Raw genomic sequence first — 11,766 nt, forward strand, 5'->3', positions numbered from 1 at the left:
ATTTGTCTGTCACGTATTGGCCTCATAAGCCACCAACGTGCCTGCAGCAAATGTGGATAGAGCCTTCCCAAATCTTCGTTCGCGAAGCCTCGCCAGGAATGAACAACTTATTTTAAAATTTCAACTTAATCCTTCTATGAAAAAGCAAGTCTTTAAAGCCTTAAAGACTAAACACTTCCCATATGAACTGGATATCACATAAAGAACTAATATCCAATTTTGCAAATAATAAGGCTTCACTAGAAAAGTCTGTAAGTATGGACTGCTTCACGCAAATTGACAGAGAAGTAACTCAAATGCTGAGTTAGGATTTAAGAGCATGCTGCTGATCAAAACTTGCAAGAAAAAGAACAATTCTTTGAGAACTGTTGTCTGCACAAATCTTTCTGTAACAGCCATTTCAATACAAATGACCTGGCATTTTTGACACCTAACATTATGATTTTTCAGAATATGTTCAGTGACAAAAAAAGGGAAGATGTCAGAGCATAAGGGCACCTGGACTAGAGAAGCTTAAGAAAGAAAACAATCACAATTCCTACCCAAGTATTCCTAAAAGTTTTCTTGATAGTGCCCTCCACTTCAACCTGGAAGTCTGAACTTGAGATGAGAATTAGGGCTTGGTTGACCCATACTTACTGTTAGGCTAATAAGGCAGCCTTTATTACATCACTGTAATGTAGTAATTCTTTCAATTGTTAAGGTGCTTTTCTAATCTAAAAATGAATGATTATATACAACAGTACTTGTGTAATTTCTGCCTTGGGTGAGCAACGGTTTGTATATTGAGCAAAAAGACAGTAGAGCACTATGCTGAAAGAAACAAAAAACACAGCCTTCAGACCCTGGAGTAACAACATAAAGTATCAAATGCTTATGATGTATATAAAAAGATCCTTTTATATAAACCCTAAAAACATCAGTTACAATTCAGTACGAAAGCAGCTATATAAGCAGAACCAGGAATGGAACATTGCTACTCACCTCGATACCAAGCAATGCACTGAGGGCTGTGTGCAATAACCTAAGAGAAATGCCTGATGCAAATACAACTGATCAAAGCATGATCTGCTTTGTCTTGCCAAACTGCCAGCAGTTGTCCCTGTGCCCTATCTATATTTAAGAAAAACCCATCACCACATAGTGCTGTATTTCCACTACCTATTCTAAAGCTTTTTCAATGCTTGTTTTTCAACTGATGAAGACACTCTGGTATTGAATAGATAAAATATATCACATTAATGTGGATAATTAATATGAGCTGTTATTTCTGAACAAGTACACTGAGAGCAAGACACTCTGTTAAAGTTTGTAGACACTAAAATTCACATGAGATTTAGATTTTTCTCCATTTCCTTTCAGCTGTACTTAGTGTGCTGAGCCATGCAAATAAGCTGGTGTTTGGAAGAAACCCAAACATATTCTCATACTCACCAAGGAAACAACTAAGGTGAAGAGCCAGGCATAGATGAAGAAGTAGTCTCCCCCTATTTTAATAATGTAAAGCAGAAGAGATGTCACTGGCAACAGAATACACTGAGTCACAACAAACTTCTTGATAGCATCCTTAAAAAAAAATCCCAGCGTCTGAAAAGAAAGGATAAAGAATATCAGTGATATGTCAATGCAAATATTAATGTGCCACTGCGGTTAATGAACTGATCCCTTCAGATAAGACAAATGGGAAAACAACGATGCCAGTGTGGTAAGGAAATGTGAGTCAGTCAGAAAAGGTGGAAGAACATTTTCAACTCCTCTGCTAGTAGCTCCTTACACGCGCACAGACGCGAGCCCATGCAGATGCTTTCTTCTTTAGTCTGACCCAAACCCTTATTTTGTGTTGCACATTCATTAAAGGAGAAAAGAAAAATTTAGGCTTATCTTTACCAATCTATATCCCAGACATCAAGGCATTCTTAGAGAATAAGAAATACTCAAAGAAACACAGCTACTGTAAAACGTTTTGTCTTCCACTTAACAGTTGCCTCCATTCGTCTTAACTTTCAGTTATCACTATGCTAATTGTCTTAAGTGAAAATATATAGAAACCCTATTACAGATTTTCAGCAATACATTGGGCATTTTACTCCAAGCTTCCACTGACATGGAGTTACTACTCAAGTAGCTGTCTTGGGTTTTAAAATTAGCATAACTTTAATAGAAGCAATAGAAATTTCAAAGACCTCTACCTGAATGAATTTGATATAGCGACTCTGCAACATGATCAGACACACATCTAGCTCTAGAAGCTTAATATGTAAAGATCTTTCCAACAAGGCCGTACTGAAAGCATATACTATTTTAAAGAATTTGTCTGCAAATAAAAACAGGTCAACTACAACCCATTTAGCTCATATTTGCATTTTAAATCTTTCTTTACTTCCAGCTCCACAGTCTTGGAGGAGTAGAACTAGAAAATTGCACAGTGTCTTTCATCTTTGCCCAGCATATTTCCTGCTTTCTAAGGCAAATATGACCTTGAGAAAAATCCTCATTTTCAGCAAGCCATTCCTAGAGAAGGAGTCTATCTGAAGATCAGTCAATTATCATGCTAGAAATGCTAGAAATTCCCAAGTCTGGGCTGGTACCGGGTGTGAATTTGGCTCATTCACCAAGGACCAGCCCTTCAGTCTGAAATGAGAGACAGAAATTTGACTGTGTAAGACATTTAGTACCTCAGACTGAACTGGACCTGGACTGAGCCTTCAGCTCTCAGCATGAGGACCACTGTGTGGCAGTGAATATAAATGAGACCCTCCTGGGACGATGGAAAATGGAGGATCCTTTATTAATGGCTGAACAAGTTCTTATATTCCAAAAAGGTGTGGTAACAAAACATCAAAACATGGGGGGGGGGGCAGTGCAGTCCTGTTCAATCACTTTAAAGCTTCTTCCCGGGACACTTCTAATTGTTAATTTTTTCGCAGGCTTCCATCAGAACTTCAACTCCCAGCATACACCACGACCATTACACAACAAGCATCCCGTATTAACTCACTCGTAACCCCACACAACTGCTGTGAAAAAACCCTTGTAAAAGATATCATGCAGGTAGCTCAGTCAAGCACTTAATCTCCACGGTCAGTGCCAAATCTTCTCATTTGATTAGGCAGTGCTTGCACTGACAACAGTGAAGTACACAGATTGTGTGCTCCAAGAAGAAAATGCTCAGAGATACACCCAGAATACTGCTTACCCTCCCTAAAGCACACAAACCACATGAATTCTGCAGGCTCTCAAGGCACTTTTAAAAGAAGCCCACGCTGTTAAGTGCAGTATTTGGCCCTCTCCTGCACAGAGGCAGGACTTGATCAAGTTAAGCTCTCCATCAATCAGCTAGTCTGCCGACTGGCTCTAATTCTACTGCCAGTCTCTGGACTTTAGTGTGCTGAACATAAAGGGCTTGCAGATCCTGCACCAAGATGGAACTTATTCCTCACTAAGGTAGGAGAAGCAACCGAGCTGCAGGCCTGATGCAACTACTCAGGATTGACATGAGAGACAAGAGTGAGAGATGGCTTTTGATGTGTTTAAAGATTCTGAATGTCAAAAGGATGTCTAAGCTAGGCCAGAAGCAAGAACAAGGACTTTGCCCGACCTTACAATCTTTAAGGACTGCAGAACTTAAGTGATAGCTGGAGAATAATCCAAATACATTAAACAGATATTTCCCCTGAAGAAAAGATTGGTTGACTCATGCTCTGGAAACATGGGAACATTCCTTCCTCCCTTGCTAGGAGTGGATGTTAGCCTGCCAGTGTGCTCACTGTTAAGTCTACAGAAGAGAAGGGGATCCCCAGGACTCTGCTTCAGAACCATCTGGGACATGAATGGCCATGGACACCGTCATTCTGACAGCGACCATTTCCTCACTGGTAAGGGAAAAGAGTTAACACGTGGGTTTTTAGAAGCACAAGACTTTTTCAAAAGACTAGAGTGCTAAATGGAGTATAAAAGTGTTCTAATTAGTCAATTAGTGACAAACTCAGATCTTCAGATTTGCTTCCCAAAGCCCGGAGCAGCATCTGCCATTGGCCCAGTATTCAAACATCGCAGACACGTGGGGCAGACACGAGGCCAAACCAGCCTTGTTGTTTTCTGGGAATACACACACAAAATTGTGCAGTGAGAATTTTCACAGCTGGGCTTCCCTACTTAACAGTATGCCACTAAATAATTGATGTGAACCAAAATAATACTGGATGTGTCAGGACCTACACATTTCTGTTTTAAAGGGTGCAAACTGATCACTGCATTTAGAGCTTTTTTATCACTTTTTTTCTTGGTTGTTTATAAAAAGGAATATGAAACATCAATTCATCAATTTACCAGGAACGTAAGAGTTTAGAAACAAACTAATTTCACTTCTTTAGGTCTTACCTTGCTCAGTCTTCCTGCCTCCACAGAGACTGGAAGATGAAATTGGCAAATACCAGAGCATATCTACTGATATTAAAATGAGCCAAACAGATTTATCCCACATCTGCTACCCATCCAAATTTCATTCTACTGCAAAAAAACCCCCAACTAACCAACAACTTCCTAAGAGACTTGGAACAGAAAGTAATCTAGACAAGATCAGCTCGGTCCAAAGCAGAAAGCGTATCTTATGCTCTGGCATGAAATGGCTAATGATGTGTCCCAGATTGAGGTTCTTCTCCCAGAAAGAATATCTGATCTCGCGAGAAACTGATACTGACACAGGTTAAACCAAGTTGTTGAAAGAAATTAAGAAAGCCAGAGGTACCAAATGAAGAGCTGAATTCTCCAGTTTAGTAAAGGCTGATATAAGAAATCAGCAGGCGAAACAAAATGAGGAGGAGAATAATTCCTCAGTTTTCTTTCATCTGGTCAGTGTCCATAAATCAGGACTGACTCTGAAGCAGTGATCCAGACTTCTAAGGGTGGGCATATGAAGGGCAAAGAACAGTCCATCCAAAACTGAATGGGTGAGGTATGAAACATTCTTTGTCCCACCCCCAGAACACACACTCAGAGGCACAGGCTCACAGAGGTGCTGCAGCATGGGCACTCCTGCAACAGCCACAAACTGTCATTGCTCTGATTTTTATGCAGTGTAAGTAGAAGAAATGTTCCTAAAACCAACGATCTTCGGCACAGATATGGACAGACCAGTCCATCTAACCAACCTGAAGCCATTGGGTCAGTACAAGTGCTCTCTGCAATACCTGTTGATTGAAGCCATGTTTCTCTTCTATGACAAATGTATTATATAAACTCCATGGGAGACCAGTCATGGCACTGAAGAGTGTTGCAAGCAGCAGAAATACCAATGACTGAACAATCTAAAACAAAAAAACAAATAAATCCACCTGATATTTACTGACCCATAACATAAATATTCTGGGTGTTAAAAATGGATTTTAGGTCACTGGTTTAACTGAAACCGGTTAGAAGATGAAGCTAGATAAATTCACAAACGTAATTTGTGATGATTAGATTACTGCTCACTGGAATAGCTTACTAAGGATTTGGGACACAAATTTGGATACATGCTTCATCCACAGCACAAAGACGACATAAGCAGTAACCTCAAATTTCTTACCCTTTTACTGTGCAGGAAAATCAAATCTAGGATTAGTAAAAAGACAACACCCAAATAAAGAGCACCCAAAAGCCTGACCCACCACATGGTTTGACTCAAGTAGCTACAAGACTTCTAGGTTTTTAATATACAAGGCTATTTTATTTAGTAAGCTAATTGAAAAGTCATATACTGTTACCAGTTTTCAGACTCACACCATCATTGTGTGCACCAGGAAGTATCTGATATTTTTACTATAATATAGGGTAGCTAAATCCCACTTTTAACTAAATGCCAACTTTGAAATAAAAATTATTACTGCAGCATGGAACAAATGTTCTCACAGAAATATAAAGCCTGCTTACCTCATATTCTTGTCCAAATCCAGCATGACCAGAGATCTGACCAGACAGTTTCCAGAGAAAAGGAATTCCTCCACAGAGGAGAATCATCTTGAAAACAAAACCACATAGCAAAGATACAGTATGAAAGACTGTCATCTTAATGTACTAAAATTTCAGCATGATAAGGATCTTTTAAGGGTGAATAAGACAAATTTTATAATTAGGCTTTTTGTCTCCCTCTGATCTTAACAGTGATAAAGCAAGCCTGGAATATCTGGCTGAAATAAAGCATACTAGTAATTCTAACACAGCATCTCCCCTTCAGTTAACTTGCTGGGTTAATGAATCATACTTCAAAAAGGCAAAAGCTTGCAAAAACTGACATCCAGTTTCATCAGCTTTGGTCACAACAGCCTCTTTTAAGTTCAGGCAGTTCCAAAAGCCAATAAAGGATGCAAGTTTAAGCTCGAAGAAAGTGGCAAACCTGGACAGTAAAGGCCACCTCACTTGAACTGGAATGTGATAATCCCAGAACAGATTCTGAGAAACAGAAAGACACAGCTCAGCATCACAGACAGGAGCAACAACTCATCATTACAGACATGTAGAGAAGAAGCTGCACATAGCCTACACATGAGGGCTATCCATGGAAAAGCCCTCTAAGATCACTGAGTCCAGCTGTTACCCAGCACTGCCAAGCCCACCACTAACTCATGTCCCCAAGTCCCACATTCACACATCCCTCCAGGGATAGTGACTCCACTTCTGCCCTGGGCAGACTGTGCCAGGGCTTGAAAACCCTTTCCATGGAGAAATCTTTTATCCAAGATAAACCTCCTCTGGAGGGGGTTTAACTTGAGGCTGTTTCCTCTTGTTCTCTGTTCCAATGCTTGACCACCCTTTTAGTGAAGAAATACAATACCCAATATATATAATATTCAGTATAAGAAATACAATATCCAATCTAAACCTCTCCTGTCACAACTTAAGGCCATTTCCTCTGGTCCAGTCAGTCCTGGGAGAAGGACACCGGCTCATGTTCAGCTGCTGTTGACCAGCACCCCCAGGTCCTTTCCCAAAGGGCAGCTTTCCAGACATTCTGCCCCCAGCCTGGAGCACTGCTTGGGGCTGTTGTGACCCAAGGGCAGGACCTGGGAGCTGAAAACTGTTTCGAAAACTGCTCATTCAGGCCAGTGTTCAATTAGCTGGGAGCTTTAACTCACATATTCCATGTTTTTTTCCTTGGCTTTTGAACATCAGCATCACTATGACACAATCAATTCAATAATGGCAGCAGCAGTTTGAGACATACCTATTTTCCAGCTGTCTATCACCATCACAGCTGAAACAGTAGAACAACATACACACTAAGATGCTTGTTGACTTAGTAACTGGCTTTGGCTGCTGCTTAGAAAGCACCAGCATAGTCTGGATTTTGTGGCTCAGGTGTGGAAGACAGCTGGATGCACTAATTTCCTTAACAAATCAATCAGCTACCAAAATCATTGTAGACCTGTTATTACAGAAACAGGGACAGAACAGAAAGAAAAGTCAAGAGAGAAAGCAAAAGCTGTGCTTTTCCTACACAGGCAAGCACAATCACAGAATGGTTTGGGTCGAAAGGGATCTTTAAAGATCACAGAATGGTTTGGGTGGGAAGAGACCTCAGTCCAACCCCCCTGCCATAAGCAGGGACACCTTCCACTAGACCAGGTTGCTCCAAGCCCCCTCCAACCTGGCCTTGAACACTTTCAGGGATAGGGTAGCCACAGCTTCTTCATGGACCACTGACCCAAGAAACCCACCGACTCAAAAGAAGAGAAAGACTGAGAATTAGCATGAGAGTAATTTAACCAACAGAAAGTAGAATACTAACTAATAAAAGAACTATGTAACTTGTAGCCAACAAACTTCCGTTTTGTTTCCCAATATGTACAAATGGCATAAAGTTTTGATGACCAAGGAGCCAGCCTTCCGTAGGTTACCACCAGCTCCCAGCAACCCCAACTGTCTTAGCCTGTCTTTGAAGGAGAGGTGCTCCAGCCCTCTGCCCATTTCTGTGGCCTCCTCTGGACCCACTCTGGCAAATCTGTGTCTTTCATGCGCTGGAGACCCCAGAGCAGGAGGCAGCACCGTTGGTGGGATCTCACCTGAGTGGAGCAGAGGGGCAGAATCACCCTGTTACCCACACTGCTGCGGATCAGCACAGGACGCAGTTGGCTCTCTGAGCTGCAATTACACGTTGCCAACTCAAGTCCAATTTTTTGTCCACCAGGACCCTGAAGTCCCTGTTCACAGGGCTGCTCTCAATCCACTCATCCCCCAGTCTGTGCTGGTGCATGCCCTGACCCATGTGCAGCACCTTGCACTTAGCCTCGCTGAACTCCATGAGCCTGTCAAGGTCATCCTGGACAGTGTCCATCCCTCCTGCCCATCAGCCGCCCTACTGACCCTGGTGTTAGCTGCAAACCTGCCGAGGGTGTCCTCAGTCCCACTGCAGATATTATACAGCATTCACCCTAGTATGTACCCTCGAGAACCACCACTGGTTTCCACTTGGAAACTGAGCTTTATCTCTTTGGATGCAGCCATCCAGCCAGTTCTTTATTAATCTAATAGTCCATCTGGCAAATCCAATTTAGTGGCTACAGCGTTGTGGAGGACCATAACAATAGGCCTGGATGAAGATAAGCACAGACTGCAGACTTGGCTCTTTGAATAGCAGGGCACTAAATTCAGTGGAAAAAGAATTGCATTTCAATCATGTATATTTTCCTTAAAAACAACAAGGGAACCTGTTTTGGCTAGAGCTCTTGAAATCAAGATAAAGCTTCAGAACTTTCTGACTCATTGCATTTGCTAAGCGGTACCACCTTACCGTGCCCACCAAACCACTGCTGGAGAGCAGCTTCGATTTACAAATTAAACACTGCCTCTAAAGTTGCTCAGAAACACAGAAGCTTTTCAAACTCACATAAGAATTGCCTCGAGTTTTACTCAGCATACCAAAAATCCCACAAAAAGAAAATAACAGACTGCACTGACACAACATCCTTACAAGTACATAGAAAATGAAACAAAGTACAGGTTGGGCTGCACAAAGGAGATCAGGAAATGTGGAAGGTAAGAGGTGTTACAAGTCTTAAGTACTGGGTTTGCATCATCATTCTACAGTTACATGACTGACTATTTTACAGTCCTATTTTCATTAGCTTTTATGACTGTCGTTTTTGCTTCCTTAAGTTTACCATGAAATAGGATCATACTTCAATTTTACTTGGCAATGCCAAGCACTTCAGGATTCCTTTTTGACCCAGTTGTGCTACTGATGAGCAATGCATTTCAGCAGCGAGAATTAGCATGAGAACATGCTAATGAGAACTTTTGGAACAAAGTATATATGTATGTGATTTTCAAACAGTCTTAAGAGTCTTAGAGACTTCTAACTCAGTGGTTCTGTTTTTTTCATACATGTGAACATTACTTGCCCAATGTAATTCTTATATTTCAGAAGTATCAATTGGTACTCTCCTTGTTCTCACAAGCTTCTCTTTTTATCTTCTACTTAAATTTTATCTAAAAATGAAAGTACTTGCATCCTTCCAAACACAGGGAAAGGTCTGCATTTTAACAATTTAAAATAGCTCTCATGCTGCTTCATTATTTGGCAACGGAAACCATAATATATTAAATACAATAAAATAATAAAACGTAAGGTAATGTTGTAGTTGTGCAGTATGACTCAGCACTGCAGAGAGAAATTACGTGCTGTCTGAATAATTATTTCTTATATAGCAAATACAGCCACAAATAAGGAACACAAAAATGTCAGTGTTTGCCATAAGACGCCAGAATGCCAATGGTGCAGCTACATGGGATCATTAAGAACCAAAGTGTTTCACAGTTCAAGTACATGAAAAATATCATATGCAAGGTACTTACAGTGCCCTCAATCTCTGAATAGAGGCCTGACCAAAAGCTGAAAGTACTTTTGTCCAGCTGATAGAGACGAGATTTTTCAAATGTTTCTGAATCCATGATCTGTCCCAATTCTTGTGGTACATGTGTTGTTGTTCTATATACCCGTCTCTGAAAAATTGAAGAAACTAAAGTCTACATCTAATATTTTTAAGGAGACAAGATTTAAAAGTAACATCTAACATGATTCAATGGGCCACCACGGAAAGTTTAAAGAAACCAAAAAAAAAACAACCAACACACAAAGCAACAAATATTCCTAAATGCCTGTTTTCTATCAAGTTCCAAATACAAAACTGAAGCATAATTATTAACGTTACAACCAGGAACTGAGTTGCTGACTTATTAACTTATTTAGAATAGTTCAAATACAGATCACACAAACTGATTTTTCCACAGGATGTGACTTACTGCACCACAGTAAAGACTAAGCAGAATTTGAAACCAAACACCAGATCCTCCAATGCAAACCATGAGACTTCACCAGAACACAGATCTACAGCGTGGCTGCACAAACGAGGTGCTATTTCATTCTCAGTACAGAACTTGCCGCTTGAAAATTTTTAAAGAATAAAAGTCTTTTCCCTCTGATGCCTTATCTTGTTTCAGTATACTTACCCCTTCTCAAATAGTACTCTCTGTCACTTCAAAACACATTCTCCCTCTGCCCGGGGCACCAGTCTGCAGTGTCCCCGATCACAGGGCTCACAGGAGCTGGCAGCACCGCTCCCTGTCCTCTGCAGCGCTGCCCACCCGGGCCTGGCACGGACAGGTGCGCGGGGATGGGGCCGCGTTCTGGGCGCTGGAGACACCCCGGTGTGCGGCTGCTGCTGAACCTGCCAGGGCTGACCCTGCTCTGCCCCACGGGCAGGATGGGGGTGGAGAACCTGCTGGCAGGAGACAGCCAAGACCCGACAGAAGGGACACTCCGTGTTGTGTAATGATATACTCTGCCATACGAAAAGGGGGGTGGGACGTGCCTTCCAGGGTGGCTATCACTCGAAGGCCGCCCAGGCATCGCCTTCTCCTGGAGGTGGCGAGCGACGGCCTGTGCAGCGCTTGCGGGGTTCCCCCCGCTCTGTCCTTCACCTGTCGTTACTTCAACCCACGCGTTTCCTCATTTTTGCTCTTCCCGCTCTCTCAGCTGTCCCGGGGAGGAGAATCGAGCTTCTGGGGGTGCTGGGCCGCCAGTGACCCCACCGCACTCACACAACTCATCGTTGTGAGCATCCTCACCACCCGCTGAGGCCGCACCCCGGGACAGGGCCGAGCCCTCCCCAGGCAGGCGACAGGCCTCGCGTCGCTCGGCCCCAGCCCCGGCCCCCGCCACGTGAGGCTGGGCCGGGCCCGGCACGGCCCCGGCCCGCCGGCTCCCATCCCCACCGGAGCCCTGCCGACCTGCCGGTGAGCCAGGAAGGCCTCCCAAAGGTAGACGGCCCAAGAGAAGAGCAGCACGGAGCAGAAGATGCGGCGCTCGGCCGGCAGCTCTGCCCACAGCTCCCCGGACAGCGCCATCGCCGCTCCGCCCGCCGTGCGCTGCGGCGCCGCCTGGCGGCCGGAGGAGCCGCGGGAGGAGGGCGAGCGGGGGGGGGCGGGGCGGCCCTGAGGGGCGGGCTGGGCTGGGCTCAGACTGGGCTGGGCAGGGCTGGGCTGGCTCGGCTCCGCTCGGGCCGGGCTGGGCTGAACTCGGCACGGCTCGGCTTGGCTTGTCCACTCCAGTCAGGAGCCCACAGGGCTGGGTCAAGGCACATGGAGGTCAGCCTGGCGAAAATCTGAGTGTCAATGCACCAGATGTTTAAATTATTTTTCTCAAATTACCCAGACTACGCACAATAATGCATATAAAAGCTTGCTAGTACTTGTCCAAATCCTTTTACAGCAACACTAAGAGAAGCACAA

At 43.4% G+C, this 11,766-nt stretch overlaps 1 protein-coding gene across 4 annotated transcripts in view; it reads right to left on the reverse strand.

Annotated features, from left to right (window-relative positions):
- The window catches only part of ZMPSTE24 (zinc metallopeptidase STE24), a 22,916-nt gene extending 11,512 nt beyond the window's left edge, over positions 1–11,404 (reverse strand). The window contains exons 1-5 of one of the 4 annotated variants that reach the window (XM_017830522.1): positions 11,266–11,404; positions 9,832–9,978; positions 5,911–5,997; positions 5,190–5,306; positions 1,435–1,587 (exon numbers count right to left, since the gene is read on the reverse strand). In XM_017830522.1, coding sequence (XP_017686011.1) covers positions 1,435–1,587; positions 5,190–5,306; positions 5,911–5,997; positions 9,832–9,978; positions 11,266–11,382 — 621 coding nt within the window. In that variant the 5' untranslated portion in view covers positions 11,383–11,404. Of the gene's footprint in view, positions 1–1,434; positions 1,588–5,150; positions 5,307–5,910; positions 5,998–9,831; positions 9,979–10,485; positions 10,507–11,265 lie in introns of those variants that run through there. The other 3 variants (XM_017830521.1, XM_017830523.1, XM_017830524.1) reach the window with 3 other exon arrangements.
- Positions 11,405–11,766: the final 362 nt, after the last annotated feature.

The sequence above is a fragment of the Lepidothrix coronata genome, unplaced genomic scaffold, assembly GCF_001604755.1.
Source record: "Lepidothrix coronata isolate B3197 unplaced genomic scaffold, Lepidothrix_coronata-1.0 Scaffold180, whole genome shotgun sequence".
Classification (NCBI taxonomy): Eukaryota; Metazoa; Chordata; class Aves; order Passeriformes; family Pipridae; genus Lepidothrix; species Lepidothrix coronata.